The sequence below is a fragment of the Antechinus flavipes genome, chromosome 1 (assembly GCF_016432865.1).
Source record: "Antechinus flavipes isolate AdamAnt ecotype Samford, QLD, Australia chromosome 1, AdamAnt_v2, whole genome shotgun sequence".
Lineage (NCBI taxonomy): Eukaryota > Metazoa > Chordata > Mammalia > Dasyuromorphia > Dasyuridae > Antechinus > Antechinus flavipes.
Window position 1 is genome coordinate 257290978 of NC_067398.1, and position 18599 is coordinate 257309576.

At 35.9% G+C, this 18599-nt stretch overlaps 1 protein-coding gene across 1 annotated transcript in view; it reads right to left on the reverse strand.

The window, feature by feature from the left end:
* Positions 1-2482: 2482 nt before the first annotated feature.
* Positions 2483-18599, reverse strand: part of FAM20C (FAM20C golgi associated secretory pathway kinase) — a 158348-nt gene continuing 142231 nt past the window's right edge. The window contains exons 6-10 of the mRNA XM_052000650.1: positions 17218-17398; positions 12334-12440; positions 11844-11925; positions 10461-10520; positions 2483-3676 (exon numbers count right to left, since the gene is read on the reverse strand). Coding sequence (XP_051856610.1) covers positions 3427-3676; positions 10461-10520; positions 11844-11925; positions 12334-12440; positions 17218-17398 — 680 coding nt within the window. The 3' untranslated portion in view covers positions 2483-3426. The remainder of the gene's footprint in view (positions 3677-10460; positions 10521-11843; positions 11926-12333; positions 12441-17217; positions 17399-18599) is intronic.

The following is an 18599-nucleotide window of genomic DNA, read 5'->3' on the forward strand; positions in this document are numbered from 1 at the left end:
CTAAAAACCACTCCTCAGTTCTATCTCTAGGCCATAAAATTAGCATATCAATGACATGAAGAACTGGATAAATTTGTCTCTTTGCTGGTGGTTCTTTGCTAAATTCACTAGGGACTTAGCCTGCTTCAATTGGCATTACAATTACTATAAACTTTGCCCCTTGACTTGGATATGGGTTCAAGCCTGCAAATTCTTTTGAGACCTCTCTTGACACAGGTCTGTGATTCCAACCTTTTGGGGTTCCTTCCCAACATCAACAGAAGGAAGGAGGGAAGAAGGGGAAAAGGGAAGAAGGAAAGAATGAAAGGAAGGAGGAATAGAGAGAGGGTAAGAGGGAGGGAAAGGAGAGAAGGAAGGAAGAAGGAAATGAATGAAGGAAGAACAGGGAAGGAAGGACAGAAAGCTTTATACTTTATAAATACTTTATAAATATTAGCTTATTTGATCCTCACAGCAACCTCAGAATGTAAGCGTTATTATTATCCACATTTTGCAACTATGGAAACTGAGACAGGCAGGGTTAAATGACTTACATAGGATCACATAATCAGTAAATACTGAAGTTAGGTTTAAACTCAAATTTTCCTGACTCCAGGCCCAGTGATCTATATACTATTATACCACCTAGATAGCAAAAATATCTCGTATGTGAACGGACTACTGTCCCATGTCATATTTTCATTAGAGAAGAATGAGAAGCAGGAGTGCAATAGAAAGATCATTAAACTAAAAGTGATCATGCAAATCACAGCCTCAGGTTGCTCCTGTGTAAAATGGAGGTCATGGACTAACTAGATCAGGGGTTCGTGAACCCCTGGAGACAAGTCGAACCCCCACTGGTTCTTATAGGGCCTGAATTATCCTTCAAGGTAACTTGCCTGCCTTTCACTAGATGGTTGACAGACAGAGACAGAGACTGAAAGACAGAGAGAGAGAGAGAGAGAGAGAGAGAGAGAGAGAGACAGAGACAGAGACAGAGACAGACAGAGACAGACAGAGACACAGAGAGAAATACAGAGAGACAGAGATACACACACACACACACAGAGAGAGAGAGAGAGAGAGAGAGAGAGAGAAATACATACAGAAAGAGACAGAGAAAGAAATACATAGAGAAAAAGAGAGGGAGGTGGGAGGAAAAAGGAAAAAGCATTTATATCAATCTACTATGTCCTAGGCACTGTACCAAAGGCTTTACAAATATTTCCTTTGATCCTCCCAATAATCAGTAAGGGAGGTATTATTATCACCTCCATTTTACAGTTAAGGAAACTGAGGCAGAGGCTAAATGACTTGCCTCCAGTCATACATCCACTAAGTGTCTGAGGCTGCATTTGAATTCTGGTTTTCCTGATTTTAGGCCTAGTACTCTGTAAATAAATCTGTATGTGTATGTTTATGTATACACACACATGTATTTATATATGTATATATATATAGGATTAATAAAAAGAAGAAAAAAAGAATTAAAACCAATTTTAGAGAGGCTACTAGCAATTGGGGAAATCAAAAAAGCATAAGCTGCTGCTTAAGTTCTATCCTGAAGAGAGAAAGGGATTTTTTGACACAAAGGCAAGAATTTACCTTCCAGACATGGAAAATGCTAATACAAATGGTTGGAGATGGGAGATAAAAAAATCATGTTTTTAGGGACAGAAAGAGAATCAGTTTTTCTGATATCAAAAGTTCAGAAGGGGGAGCAGTAACAAGTTCCATTTATTCACTGTCCATTCTCAAAAGGAGTAAAGGACTTCAAATATTTAACTTGTCCTAAAACTACATACTTCATGGTCATGATTCATAGTGTTTCAGTGTTTGATGAACAAATCAACACTCTTTTTAATTTTGTAGACTTGTTTTATATCCATTACCCTGTGGCTTCAGATGGTTTTCTGTAAACCTAAAATGATCCTCCAGATATATTTCCATTTAAACATTAGATTATCCTGCCAGATGTATTTGCATTTCAATAGATTATCTTTCACACAAATTCACATTAATTTGTTCATCTTTCCTTACATTTTTTTCTTCTTGCTTCTTTTTTTCTTCTTCCCTTCTTCATTTCCTTCCTTCCCATTTCATAGCATTCTCCCTTAATTTTGTTCTTTTGTTTCTTTTTTTTTTTTTCTTCCTTCCTTAGGCAGTTAGTTGATTCAATAGACAGAACCCTGGATCTATAGTTGGAAAGACCTGAGTTCCAACCTAGCCTCTGATACTTAGTTTATATCTTCTGCCTCAATTTCATCTGTAAAAGTGGTATAACAATAGCCCGGAGCCCCAGAGTTGTAGTGAGCTTGGAATGAAATATTTGTGAAGTACTTTGCAAACCTTAAAGTGTCAGAACTATTTTTATTGTTGAGGACACTGAAGAGTGAATTCATGCTTCAGGCAGAGAGAAGGATTGTTTGAGGTCCTTTCAAGTAAAACATTGTAAAATTCTCCAGTTCCGCAATTGATAAGTAACCCACAGAAACACTCCGGCTACACATCTGCCATATTTTTATTGTACTTGTACCACGTTGCAAACAATTCCACAAAAAAAAAAAAAATGCTGCAAAAGTAAGCCTATGGCTGCAGACTGCAGATTTACTCATATATGTATATATTTACACCAAACTATCAAAAGCAAAGTCAGGACAGTAGCGGTTTCCCTTTGCCCATCTAGAAAGGTCAGGATTGCTACTTAGTGATGGATAAATAGAACAACTCATCATTTTACATCACTTTGTAAAAACCAACATTCAAGTATTTTCTGAAAATGAACAATTATTGAAATTCCATTTGGATTAACCACTGAGCTTTCAGAGTTTTGCTCTCATTTCTTTAAGCGCTGAGGCCCAAACCCCCCTGCCCACCCCAAACTTTTAGTTTTGGGTCAGGTCTAGCACAGGACAGCACGTGATGGATTAACATAATCGACCAAGCAGATGTCACCCGGAGTAAATTGTGAGGTATCAGATGATGTCGCCTCTGCTCTGTGAAACTTGGTAGGTAGATCTGTGGTTCTCACACACACATACATATATATGTATGTGTGGGTACATATGAGTATATACATATGTACACACACACATATATAGAAACCATATGCAAATACAAAATATCAAAGGCCTCCTTTCCATACAAAAAAAAAAAAAAAAAAAAAAGACAGCACGCAGTTGCCACCAATCCATTTCATCTGTCAGTGATCATAATATTTTTCCAACACTTTCATATTGTTTCGGGGAACTACTTATAAGCATTGCATTAGATTTAGTTCATAATTATCTAATCTTTCTCAGAGTGTCTTTACCTACTTTGGGAACAATTATATCTCAATTCTGAATTCACTGAATTCACAAAGTGGCGTACACATAGTCTCTTGCAAGACTTTTTTCTTCTTTTCTTTCTTTCACTCGTAAAAACAGGAACGCTGCTTTAATTTTACTACCTCTTGGTTGTGATCGTGTTGGCAGTGTCAAAGTCATTTTCAACCACGCTGTTATAACCATCTTTTTCTATACAGTCCCTAACAGCCTGGAGAACAATCCGTAGCCGTCTATCCAGGGCCTCTAAATGTAACTGGTAGAGAATGGGAGCGATTTTGTCTTTGAGCAAAGATTCTTCCATCAAGTCGCTCAGCTTGTATTCTTCCTTAGCAAGCAATTGTAGTCGCAGGTAGGTGGACTTCCGTATTCTGGAAAAGAAAGAGTAAAAAAACTCAGTCTCCAAATCTCTGGCAAACCAGAACAGAAAATAAATATACTTTATTGGCTCTCAGGAACTCATAGTAGGATAAGAGCATAAGGGGAAGAGACAGTGCAAAGGTAGTCTGTGAATAACAAAATCCCCATGTATTCCAATTCTAACTATTTGGAGTAATAATTATGTAAAATATTGCATTTGGCTCCAGTCCAATGGAAATGTGCAGTACAAATTCAAATAAATTTTAAAAAAGCTTCATGGGATTCATTACTTGTATTCATCAGGATCTAGCAGTAGTATGTGGTAACTAAGTGGCACACTGGATAGAGGGACAGGTTTTGGAGTTAGGAGGATCTGAGTTCAAATCTAGAGCCAGACACTGACTAGCTATGGAACTCTGGGCAAGTCACCTATCCCAGTTTTCCTCAGTTTCCTTATTTGTAAAATGAGCAAGAGAAGAAAATGATAAATTAGTCCGGTATTTCCCAAGTAGGATCATAAAGAGTTAGATATGTATGAAATGACTCAACAACAATTAAAAAAAAACACCATGTAATATATTTGACTGGCAATCTAGGTAAGCTAGGGTGGGTGACCAGAGTTTTGCTCCAGAACAGGACATTTAAAAAGTACTAGGAGTAATACTGAGCTCTCCTTGGGAACATTTCCCCCTTGTCCTTCCTGCTCTACCCTTCCTGAGGGCATGGGGAGAAGGGATGCTTTCTCTCCCCCTTGCCTGTTTCAGTGATGTCAGAAAACATATTTTCTTCTTTCTTTCTCCCCTTACTGCCCACTGCCCCTATCCTCAGGGCTTTTCTCTTCCTTGACAAGTTAGAATCATTATCATGTTTGGGGACACACTGGCTTTCCCCTGTATGAACCTCTGTGGAACAAATCATACCCTCCAACCTTTGCTGCCTACCTCCAGGTATAGAAGTCCTCAGCCCTACATCCTTCAAGCACTCCATCCCTCACCTCTTGTGTGACCCAGGCCAAGCTGCTTTATTAGTTGTTCTAATAATTAGTTGTTCACAGTTCTGCCATCTGTATGGTTCAGATTTGTGGTGTGGTGGAAAGTGGATTAAGATCCTGGGGATGCGAGCTGCAGTCTTAGCTTTCCTGCTAATGACCATGGGTGAACCACTTTATTTCTATAGAGCAAAGTCTGTTCATCTGAATACTGTATAGGGACTATGAAAACAATGAGCCTGGAGTCTCAGGGGTCTTGGATTTAGATACAGTCTCCTTTACTTCCTACTTTTGTTGCCATTGGATAAATAGCTTCATCTCTCTTTGGACCTCAGTGTCCCTTTCTGCAAACTGAGGAGGTTGGAAACAGATGGCCTTAAAAGTTTTCTGGCTCTGATTTATGATCTTCTGGTGCAATCTTAGAAAGACATTGACTGATCTAAGTCAATGGTTCTTAAAATCTGTTCTGGGAAACGTGGGGCTAAAACAATTTTCATAATGATACGGACATTTTAATTTTAATTTCTAATACAGTGAAAAGTGACAGATACAAACAAAAACTCTTTATGGGAAAAGAAAACAACTTTAAGAGTGAAAAAGAGCACTGAGACTAGAAAGTTTTGAGAAATTCTGGCCTACATGATTTCTGATATCCTCTATCTAACTTTGACATTCTGTGTTTGTCCAGTCATGGAGATGTTATGTGGAAGTGGACTAAAGTGAAGTGGACTATCTCCCCCAATTTCTGAAATTCTACCACTACTCATTCTACTACTCATTCCTGTGTATTGATGTTCTATTTTTCTTTCCCCAGCAGTCCTGTGAATCACCTGAAAAGACTAACATGTGGCTTTCTAACACTGCAGTGTCAATTAGTTAAAATTGTTGTTGCTGTTCAGTCATGTCTGGCTCTTTATGACCTGAAGATGTTTATATATATGTGTGTGTGTGTGTGTGTGTATGTATATGTATATATATGTGTATACACACACACACATACTTACAAGAATATATACACATACATATATTTTATATATGTACATAGTACATATATATACAAATACTTTTAAAGTCTTCAATCATTTTTCGTTGTTCCCAACCCTTCGTGACCCCATCTGGGATTTTATTGGCAAAAATACTGTAATGGTTTGTCATTTCCTCTTCCAGTTCATTTTACATATGATGAAACTGAGACAAACAGAGTGAAGTGATTTGCCCAGGATCACACAGTAAGTATCTGGGGCCAAATTTGAACTCCTGACTCTACGCCCAGAGCTCTATTTGCTTAGCTGTCCATTAATGAGTTAACACTAGAGTATAAATGAGTTTCTCCTTCCCAGGGGGAAAGACCTGGATAATTTAAAAGCCCAGGGCACAGAGGGGCTGGCAGGGAGAGGAATACAGGAAGAAGAGCTTTAAAGACTAATTCTAATTGTACCTCAAATTTATTTCCTACAGTGCTGGGTGTCAATATAACATTAGCCACATTTTAGCTGTTGGAGAAGGAAGGTACCCGATTTTCCACCTTATTTTTGCCAGTCAGGAAGGCATTTCTGAACATTTACCCATAAAGAGTACAATAATGGGAACCACTCACCACAGTTTTATGATGGTGGAGCACTTTACATACATTATCTTATTTGATCTGCATAACAATGCAGTGAGGTTTATAGCACCAAAATCACCATTTTATAAAGTGGAGAGAGTTTAAGGATGTTTCCCAAGGTCACATAGCCAGTAAGAGTTACAGTCTGGCCTCATACTCACTGACTCCCCATTCAGTGTTCTTTTGACTCTACTCCTTCTATCTCCCGAAGGTCTGAGATGACATTTCTCATATTCTAATCATAGCTACCATAATCTTAGCTAACTTTTACAGGTGTAATTTTGCACTCAAGGACCCTGGATTTGGATAGAGGAGGACAATACTGTTAGAATAGATTGTCAAGAATCAGCTATGAGTGATTCCTCATTGAAATTACCTTGTATTAACTTGGCATTTATAAGCTTATACTTATGTGTGCAAAATGCTGTTGCCCCCAAGAGAAAATAAGCTCTTTGAGGGCAGGCACTAATTTCATTTTTTGCCTTTATATCTCCAGCACTTGATTGTTGATTGAATGATAATGGCAAATAATTTTAGATTTGTAGTGATAGCATCTGGGTTTAATTCCTAGCTTTTCTTCCTATATAACTACAAACAAATTTCTTCCCCCTCTATGTATCTCATTTTCTTCCCCAAGAAAGTGGGAGTGGATTAGGTGATCTGTTAATTCTCTTCTAACTCTAGATTCTATGAATGCAGTATAGCATAACAGAAAGAGCAATAGGTAAATCTGGAGTCATGACTTAAAAATTTTAATTTTAATTCTATTACCTATATACATCATCTATTTAAGGCTCCATTTTCTCATCTGTAAAATGAAAGGGTTGGGTTGAATCTCTCAGGGTTCCACTTTCAGCTCTCAGTCTATGATTCTAGGAATCTATAAAATGGAGGTAGTGAGCTATGTCACTGAGCCTCTACTACAATCTTCAAACAAATGATATAGAATCTGAAAGTGGACTTAACTGCCACTACCCACCCCTACCAGAATCCTAAATCCCATCCCATTATATGCTCTTTAGCAAAGAGTTCAATGGTGATAGGAACACTTTTTGTGCTAGCAAAACAAAACACAAAACATGAAACCTAGAAACAAAGCAAGTGCCCATGGGTTAGTAAAGGGCTGAATGACCAGTGGCACTATGTATAAATAAAATATTAGTATAGCTTTAAAAAAAAACTCAAGAAAGCGTGGAAAAACTTGTATAAACTGTATAAATAAGAAAAAAGAGAGGAGGCAATTGAACATACATAATAATTATAATAATAAATGAAGGCAATTCTAAAATGCAGTCAGCTGATTTCATATTTTAGTGCAGCAGACATCAGATATGATATAGGAAGAAGATAAAGCAGATGTCCTTGAGGATAACTAGGTGTTATAAGATTTAGAGCATCGCTCTTGGGAATTTGATAACCTACTATTGAGTTTGATACCATTCAGACACTTCCTAGCTTTATGACCCCTGGCAAATTATCTAAACTCTCATGAGCTTCAATTCTTTCATCTGTAAAATGGGAATAATAATAGCCCCTAATACTGAGTTGTCATGATTAAATGAAATAATATATGGAAAGTGCTTTGTAAATGTCAGTGTTACATAAATGTTTATTATTATGATTATTGTTATTATGCCTCTTCTCTCAAAGAACTCTTTGCTGAGGAAAATAAGGGATATTTTATTCTATCACAAGTATCAATGTTATCAAGGAATATCTGTTTATTTTTTTAAGTGAATTAAAGGAAAACCTTTTCTACAGAAATATTTCCCAATGGGTCTTCACAGAACTGCTCTGATTACTTAGAAGTCATTGCTTACTAATTAAACATAATTTCATCTTTGATGTGGGAGATATTTGGATGGGTGGATGAGTGGGAGACAAGGAAGTCTAAGGATAGGCAAGAATCTCTGTAGAAATGTGATTTCTCACAACATCCCAATGAAAACTTGGCTTCTTTTTGACTGGTTTTAAAGCTGCTTTAAAAAGGGGCTAGTTTTAAATGGGTCACCTTGAAGAGCTTATTACCATTCCCAGCCAAAAGACTATCCAGGCATTCAGCTGCCTTCTTGGTCTCCTTACCCAGGAGAAAGATCACTTGGGAGATGAATGGCTCTGTTCCCAATATTTCAGAATTCAGGAGATGGGATTTTTAGTCCCAGCTCTAATACTGACTTATTGTGAGTACTTGGGTAATTAATCAAGCAGTCAAGTGACAAATACTTGTAAGGCAACTTTTATATGTCATACACTCATGCTAGCACAAAATAATTCCTATTCTTTTTGGAATGATTTTTTCCTTATCCATAAAATGGATTACATAAATTATATATAAATTGGATTATGTGATCTCTTAGGTCCCCTCTAGTTTTAAAATTCAATGATTCTGACCCAACCACTTATTTTGAAAATAACTAATGAATAATTGGAATTTTAAAAATAAGCAGCTATTTGCATCCTAATGCTATTTTTCTCAAAATGATATGTTATTGTAATCAAATGTAAGCTGATACAGTACCACTCATATCATGTCTCTCTTTTCTTGTGGTCAGAGTAGCTAGTTGGAGTAATTTCAGTTGGGCATGAAAGGGTATAGCATTGCAGAGGACAGCCCCAAAGTGGGTACAGTAGAATCAGATAGATGTTAGTTATCCCTTAGAAAGTTTGTTCCACATTAATTAATTAATTGTTGGTGTAGTTGTGAACTGATCCAACCATTCTGGAGAGCAATTTGAAATCTATCAAATTGTACATACCCTTTGGTCCAGCAGTGCCTCTATTGGGCTTATATCCCAAAAAGATCATTAAAAAGGGGAAAGAACCCACACGTACAAAAATGATTGTAGAAGCCTTTTTAATAGTGGCAAGGAGCTGGAAACTGAGTGGATGCATATCAGTTGGGGAATGGCTAAATAAGTTATGATATCTGACTGTTATAGGATATTATTGTTCTGTAAGAAACAACCAGCAGGATGATTCCAGAAAGGCCTGGAGAGACTTACATGAACTAATACTAAATGAAGTGAGTAGAACCAAGAAAACAAATATCGTACAGAACAACAACAAGATTATGTGATTATCAACTCCGATGGACTTGTCTCTTTTCAGGTGATTCAGGCCAATTCCAATACACTTGTCATGGAGAGAGCCATCTGCAACCAGGAAGAGGACTGTGGGGACTGAATGTGGATCACAAAATAGTATTTTCACCTTCTTTGTTGTTGTTTGCTTGCTTTTTCCCCCCTCATTTTTCCCCTTTTGATCTGATTTTTCTTGTGCAGCATCATGATTGTGGAAATATGTTTAGAAAAATTACATGCTTAACTTATATTGGATTGCTTGATGTCTAGGGGAGGAGGGAAGGAAGAAAGGAGGGAGAAAATTTTGAAACACAAGCTTTTGCAAGGGTGAATATTAAAAATTATCTTTGCATGTACTTTGAAAAATAAAAAGCTATTATTATTTAGAAAGAAAGAAAGAGAGAGAGAAAGAGAAAAAGAAAGAAAGAGAGAAAGGAAGGAAGGAAGGAAGGGAGGGAGGGAGGAAGAGGAAGGAAGGAAGGAAGGGAGGGAGAGAGGAAGGAAGGAAGAAAGAAAGGAAAGAAGGAAGGAAGGGAGGGAGGGAGGGAGGAAGGAAGGAAGGAAGGAAGGAAGGAAGGAAGGAAGGAAGGAAGGAAAGAAGGAAAGAAGGAAGGAAGGAAGGAAGAAAGGAAGAAAAGAAGGAAGGAAGAAAGGAAGGAAGGAAGGAAGGAAGGAAGGGGAAGGAAGGAAGGAAGGAAAAAGAAAGAAGGAAGGGAGGGAAGGAGGGAAGAAGGAAGGAAGAGGAAGGAAGGAAGAAGAAGGAAGGAAGGAAGTCTGATCCTCACTTCCCATGGGAACTAGTAAGGAAAATGAACCCAGGGAGAGGAAAATAACAACAATGGGAGCCTATAGGTAGTTATGCTATATGTAGTAATATTAATACATAGATGGCTAGGAAGATATATATATCTTTCTCAGGGAGCAAGCATGATTCTCCACCAAATGCTGGTGATATGGGCAAAGCTACATTTGCCCTGGACTAGTTACAGCTCTGCTTATCATGCAAGAGTTGGAAAAACAGCTGATTTAATTTCAAACATCATATTTTCAGGACTTTTTGTAATGATAATTGACGATAAAAGAGTTCATTAATAACTGGGACTAACCACAAAAGAACTCACCTGCAGCATTGATTTAAAGGCACCAAAATGGAGAGCTCATCATGGGAGTATTTTCCAAACCTATTGGAAGCAAGAAATACATTTTATATATATAGTCACATTGGGAGTCCCAGAATGTCAAGTATGCATCAATGTGTGTTCTGTAAAACACATAGGCATAAGAGAAGCCTGTCATTATGCTGGAGCTGGCTGGAGTTGACTAGACCAGAAAAAAGAAGGCACAGATGAATAAACAGAGAGTTATGGGGTAAAGATGGAAATTCAGGGAGATATGAACTGTCAAATAGTTTATTGTATAGTATAATTACAGTAGTGGCTCATTTAGCCAGTTTCAACATGGAATGGGGATGTTCTACATAAATGAATTTTCCAAATAACTGGAGCTTTCGGTTTCATATAGCCAATTATTTTGTATTTTGCCCATTTTGGTGGGAAATGTTTATGAAACAGCTGGTAGCACAGTTCCTTGGATCTTAAACAGAGCTTAATGAACATAACTTAATGTTTTAAGGGGATAAGGCAGCTAGGTAGTGCTGGGCCTGAAGCATGGAAGACCTGAATTCAAATCTTACCTCAGACCTTATTAACTGAGTGTGATTTTACACATTTAATTAACCTTGGCCTCCCTCAGTTTCTTCTTCTGCAAAATGGGGATAACAATATCACCTACCTTCCTGGTTTGCTGTGAGGAACAAATGAGATAATATTTGTAAAGTACTTATCAACATAATTGCCAGGCACATAGTAAAGCGCTTAATAAATTTTTATTCCCTACCCTTTATTGATGCCTGAAGGTTATCAATATAAACGTAATCCAAAGATGCCCACAGAGACTACTGATAATAACAGTGATAAAAGTAGCTACTATTTAAATAATCTCTTAAAATTTGCAAAGTACTTTACATATATCAGCTCATTTGATATTAAAGCAAATAAGGTAGTTTGACCCTAAAACAAATGGCCCCAGACTGTGGGTGAGCCAGAAACCCTTCCATCTTCTCTCTATTATCTGATGTCTTTGAATTTCCAAAAGGTAATTTATTTTACATTTAATATTTTAAAAACTCTCTCCTCCCCCCAATATTACATGTAATTCTAAGTCAAAGGGCCTGAATGGCTTCGTACTTCTATTAAAAAGTCAGGTGCATAGGCACTGTAACAGATTTCTCTCCATTCTTATTTATTTTCTTTCTTTTTTTTTTGTTTCAGTATGTTAATTTGCTTTTCTCTTTAATAAATCTCATTTATTTTTAAGAAGACTCTTTTGCTTATTTCCATTTTCAAGAAGGCTACCAGATGTTTGAAGTTTTGGGAATATGAATATACAGCTAAATGGAGATGTTACAATGCCATTGTTTTATCTAGAAGAACAAAGAACCTTACCCTCTTCCATTGTCTAAGTGAATAATAAATGTTTCATTGCCAAACTTTTCAAAAGTCTCATAATGATGTCGATCCATGTTTCCTGTAGAGGGAACCAGAAAGAATTTTGAGTCTTGGAAGCTGAAAATTCAAGGATGTAAAATAAGAAACATTAGCTTCTTGCAGAGAGCAGAGTATTTTTTACTCCCCTTATATATAATTTCTAAAGCCTAACAACTAAAATAAAAATAGTAAATCTTAGGTTCCTGCTCAAACAATTAGACCTATTTCACAGAAATAACAAGCTGCAGTATTATGTTTGAGACTTTAAACAATACATCTGTATTAATATTTGATGGTTTTAATCTATTTTGTTACTTATGTAGATCTGCCTTCCGTAAAAAATAGGCTCATATATTCATGCTGTGTATCAAAAATTGCTTGGTTACACATGGCCCTCCCAATAATTCAAATTCTTTTTACAGTTAATTTAATAGGATCAGACACATACCCATTAAGAAATCAAAAATGGTCATGTCCATTATATCCAAAATGCGGTTGCTATTGTATGGTGGTGTCTGCTTCACTTCTTCACAGTAATCAGGGTCCACTTCCCATCTGAAAGGAACAACTGGCATGAAGATAATTCTCATCTTAATAATGAACCAATTTATTTTAAGGACAATTGAAGACACAATGAATCAGCTTTAAGGAGCTCCTTATTGAGAGAAGACAAAAATGGAGAAATGACTTCAAATTGCAGTAGGCAATATTATGTGTTAAATCTAAGTAAAAAAATATCTTTCTATTTTTAAGAACAGTAGTAAATGTTCTGACAAACCCAGGTATCATATGAATACAATCACAAAACATTTTTCAAAGAAATAAACACAAATCTAAACAAAAATTGAAGAAATATTAATTGCTCATGGGTAGGTTGAGCCAATGATATAATAAAAATGACAATTTTACTTGTTATAGTTTACTTATTCAGTGGCATACCAATCAAAACTGTCAAAGAATTACTGTATAGAGCTAGAAAAAATATTAAGAAAATTCATATGGAAGGACAAAAAGTCAAGAATATCAACAGACTTAATGAAAAAATATAAAGGAAGAATGTGAAACAGTTTCACATTTCAAGCTGTATTACAAAGTGATAATTGTCAAAATAATATAGTACTGGCTAAGAAATAAAAATGGTGGCTCAATGGAATAGATTAAGTACCAAATAGATTAGTAAATGACTATAGATCCAAGAACTCATCATTCAACAAAAATTGCTGGATAAACTAAAAAGCTGTTTGGCAGAAACTAAGCATAGACTAACATCTCATACTATATACCAAGAGAAGGTCAAAATGAATAAATGACTTAGATATAAATAGTAATATCATAGTAAATTAGGAAAGCATGGAAAAGGATACCAGTCAGAGATATTGATAAAGAAAAAAAATATGACTAAACAAGAAGAGATAAAAGGTATTGCATGAGGTAAAATGAATAATTTTGATTAAAAATTAAATTTTTAATGAAATTAAAAGGCTTTTGTATAAACAAAACAAATGCAGCCAAAATTAGAAGGAAAACAAAAAAGTGGGAATTAGGGGGGAGGAGGAAATTACAGTAAGTTTCTCTGATAGGTCTCAAGTTTCAAATATATAGGGAACTGAGCTAAATTTATTTATTTGGTTAGTTTTCCAATTACATGTAAAGATGGTTTTCAACATTAATTTTTGTAATGTTTTGAGTTCTAATCTTTCCACCTCTCTTCCTTACCTACCCTCTCTTCAGAAAGACAGTAAGCAATCTGATATACATATACAATTGTTTTAAATATATTTCCATATTAATCATGTTATGAAATAAAAATCAGAACAAAAGGGCAAAACTATGAGAAAGAAAAAGTAAACAAACCAAAAAAATAATAAAAATAGTATACTTCAAACCTCATTCAATCTCTATAATTCTCTCTTTGTACATAGATGGCATTTTCCATCCCAAGTCTATTGGAATTGTCTTGGAAAAGAGCTAAATCCATCATAGTTGATCATCACATAATCTTGCTGTTTCTGTATAATGTTCTTCTGATTCTGCTCACTTCACTCAGCATTATGTATGTTCATATAAGTCTTTCCAGGCTTTTCTGAAATAGACTGCTCATCATTTCTTATAGAATAATAATATTCCATTCCATACCATTCCATTCCACACCAATTAAACTGTCAAAGAATTATTGTATAGAGCTAGAAAAAATATTAAGAAAATTCATATAGAAGGACAAAGAGTCAAGAATATCAACAGACTTAATGAGTCAGATATCATAACTTATTTAATTCTTCCTTAATTGATGGGCATCCATTCTATTTCCAATTGTTTGCCATTAAAAAAAAAAAAGAGCTGCTATAAATATTTTTGCACATATGGATCCTTTCCCCACTTTTATGGTCTCTTTGGAATACAGATCCACTGAGCCAAATTTATTAAAATGAGAGCCATTCCCTAAAGGTCAAAGGATATGAGTAAGTAGTTTTCAGAAGAAGAAATCAGTTATCAACAGTCACATGAAAAAAATGCTCTAAATCACTACTGATTACAGAAAGGAAAATTAAAACAATTTCTGAGATACTACCTCATACTAATCAGATTGGCTAAAATGATACAAACTGTCATGCTCATTCACTATGATGGAATTGTGAACTAGAATACAATCATTCTGAAGAACAATTTGGAATTACAAACTATGCAGACTCTTGACCTAGTAATATACCACTGCTATGTATATATTTAAAAAAGATTTTTTAAAAGGGGAGGGGAAAGACTCAGAACTCAGGTAAAGAATTAGCAGGGGACATCTATCAATTGGAGAATGACTGAATAAGTCGTGGTATATCACTGTGATGGAATACTATTGTGCTATAAGAAATAATAAGGGGAGATGGTTTCAGAAAAATCTAGAAAGACTTGTATGAATTGATACAATGTGAAGTGAGCAGAATCAGAAGAACACTGTATATAACAATATTTTAATGATGATCAATTGTGGAAGATTTGATTACTGTGATCAAGACAATTACCAAAGACAATTCTGAATACTATCCATCTGTAGAAAGAGAACTGATGAACTCTTAAATCAGATTGACGCATACTTTGTTTTAACCCTCATTATTTTTATTGCTTTATTTTGTTTGTGGGTTTTTTTGTGGGTTTTTTTTTTTTTTGGTTTTTTGGTTTTTTGCAACATGGCTAGTGTGTAAATATATCTTGAATGTCTTCACACGTATAACTGATATCAAATTGCTGGCCTTCTCAAGGAGGGAGTGAGAAATTTTGGATATCAAATTAAAAAAAAGATTGTTAAATTTTTTACATGTAATTGAAAAATAAATAAAATTAATTTTAAAAAAGATTATTAATCACTCAGATAAATTATCAAAAAAAGCAGTGTGATAAGTTCCTTGTGAATAGGGACCATTTTTCAAGAATGGTTTAAGTAACATTTCTTATTAAGTTGGACCACCGAGATTAAATCAATAGACAAAATCACTGCTAGATATTCTTTAGTCATATTGAAGGAGATATTCATCCAAAATCAAGACTCTCAGGAATGTGCCATGATTCTTTTCCCTAATTCCCCTTCCTTTTGGGCTCTATGCAATTCTCCTTTGGTTCTCAGTTATATGAGTAATGTACTCTTAGGGAACCTAGCTTGTGGCAAAGGCACACACACGCACACACCTGCTCAAAAGTACTATCTATTCTATGGATTTAAATCAGTGACAGCATCTACAGGTGGGCTCTGGATAATGAGTAGAAAACTTCAATAAGAGGAGTATTTGGGGCCCAGTTTTGCAGAAAAAAAGTCAGCTACCTGGGAGACCTTGCTAAATAGGGGATAGAGACAGACTTAAGGGGAAGTGCATTATCTCCCCCACTGAGCTATTTCCTTTTGTCTGAAATCCTACCATTACTTTTTCCTTTATTTACAACTGTTTTTCTCTGAAGATTCTCCATCCAAGCACTCCAGAGAGGGCTAACACGTTATCTAGTTGGCACCCAGGTGTGAATTGATTACTTCTCTCTCTCTCTCTTTTTTTTTTCTTACCAGAGAAAAGAGCAGCAGAATATGTGGAGAGCTATCTTATTTCTGTACTGACAGGAGAAGGGGTGTTGTGTATATCTGGTAGGATGCAGTGTTGAAGTTAAAGTGAATGATGGAATTCACAAGAAGTGGGATGGGGAGGGGATGGATTCAGAAAACAAAGGTGAGTACTGAACACAATCCTATCAACCTTCCAGGTTTCTACTGGGAGGAAAGATTTAAAAAAGGCTTTTTTCCTTTCTGTTCCCCAAAGGGACCTTCTCAGGTCCAAAGCATCTCTTTTATTTAATTATAAATACTATTATAAAAGTCTTCATATAGAAAAGTTTTTTGATGTTCCAATTGAAGCTCATTTCTATTAAGCAATATTCTAAATAGGACCTCATTAAATTGGATTGTACCAATTTTTAAGATAAATTAGCCAGGCCTGTCTCAAAGCTTGCCTCTGTACCACCATTTATTAAACAAGTATAAATATAGTATAAACAAGGTGAAAAAGGTCACAATTAATTATTATCAACACCTACTAACTTGCAAAATTAGTGGGTGAATTACAACTAACCCTTATCTATGCAGCAAATAAAATAGGTTCATGGATCCAGAATAGAACAAGATTTTAAAAGTTATCAAATACAACTAAACTGAAACTGAGGCCTAGGAATGTTAAGTGACTTGTTTTCTATAGTCACATGGATAGTAAGAGGCTGTATGAAAATTCCAGCAACCAGTTCTGGGTGATTCAACTCCAGATTTAGTTCTCTTTTTAATGCAATGGGCAGCCACCTTAGCTTCTTGGCTTCTGCTAAGTCACCTAATTTCCCTGACCATCAGTTTTTATATTCATAGCATGAAAGAGCACTTGGTGATCTCTAAGGTTCCTTGAAGCTCTGGAGCAAGGGTTCTTAACCTGGGGTTAAAATATTTAATATTCGGATAACTATATTTCAATATAATTGGTTTCCTTTGTGAGTTTATATATTTTGTTTTATGCATTTAAAAATATTTTTTATGAGAAAGGGTCCATGAGTTTTCCAGACTCCCAATAGCACAAAAAGGTTAATGAGGCTCTGCTCTAAATATATGATCCGAAGTCATCATCTCACCAGTATTTTAAACTTCATTTTAAAAACTAAGAAAAGAGAAGGGAGAGAAGAGGAGTTACAGTGGGACATGAGTCTTTCATACCCTTCCAGGAGTGAAGTCCCTAGCTTTGGGTACCCTCTCTTGCCTGAGATGAAAGCTATTTTGTGCTTTCTGCCTCCCAACAGTTGCTGGCACAAGGGAATGACTCACTCTGCTTTTTTGCGTTTGTGGTACGACCGTCTCCATGGATTTCGCCATGTTTTCCTCTTTGCCAGGGACAGGTCGGGCAGGAAGGCTGCAAGAGATCCTTCTATTTGATCGGGCTTCCCACACAGAGCATGTTCCGTGGAGCAGTAATATGAGCACTCTCCGTAGAAACAGATGTTGTTGGCTGATGGAAAAAGAGACAACCCGCTAATTTAAAAAGAATCCATAAAAATAAACATACATAAAAAAAAAAACAAATAAGAAAACCATTCAATAACTTTCTACTGAGAAGCAGCAGGGTATAATGGAAAGAATGCAAGACTTAGAATTTGGGGAGCTCTAAATTTAAATACTGACTTCGACATTTATTACTTGAGTGACTACAGGTGAGTTGCTTAATATGCTGGACCTTGGTTTCTTTGCCTATGAAATGGGAATAATAATACCTGTAGTATCCACTCCATAGGGTTGTTGTTAGGATCAAATAAGTAAATCAGAATCTCTTTCAAGCCTTAAAAAAAGGTTATATAAAAAGTCTTAAAAATCATGGTAAAAATTGTGCATACCCTTTGATCCAGCAGTGTTTCTATTGGGCTTATATCCCAAAGAAATACTAAAGAAGGGAAAGGGACCTGTATGTGCCAAAATGTTTGTAGCAGCCCTGTTTGTAGTGGCTAGAAACTGGAAAATGAATGGATGCCCATCAATTGGAGAATGGCTGGGTAAATTGTGGTATATGAATGTTATGGAATATTATTGTTCTGTAAGAAATGACCAGCAGGATGAATACAGAGAGGACTGGCGAGACTTATATGAACTGATGCTAAGTGAAATGAGCAGAACCAGGAGATCATTATACACTTCGACAACGATATTGTATGAGGACATATTTTGATGGAAGTGGATTTCTTTGACAAAGACACCTGAGTTTCAATTGATAAATGACGGACAAAAGCAGCTACACCCAAAGAAAGAACACTGGGAAACGAATGTAAACTATCTGCATTTTTGTTTTTCTTCCCGGGTTATTTATACCTTCTGAATCCAATTCTCCCTAAGCAACAAGAGAACTGTTCGGTTCTGCAAACATATATTGTATCTAGGATATACTGCAACATATCCAACATATAAAGGACTGCTTGCCATCTAGGGGAGGGGGTGGAGGGAGGGAGGGGAAAAAAAAATCGGAACAGAAACGAGTGTCAATATAAAGTAATTATTAAATAAAAAATTAAAAAAAAAGTCATGGTAAGATTTGAAGCTTTAATAGCAATTGAAACTTCAAACTGCACTGAGAATTTTAGGATACTTTGTATGAATGCCAGTTTTTATTGTAGTTCATGTAAGAGGAGAATTAAATTGATGCCAAAAAAATCACCTCATGT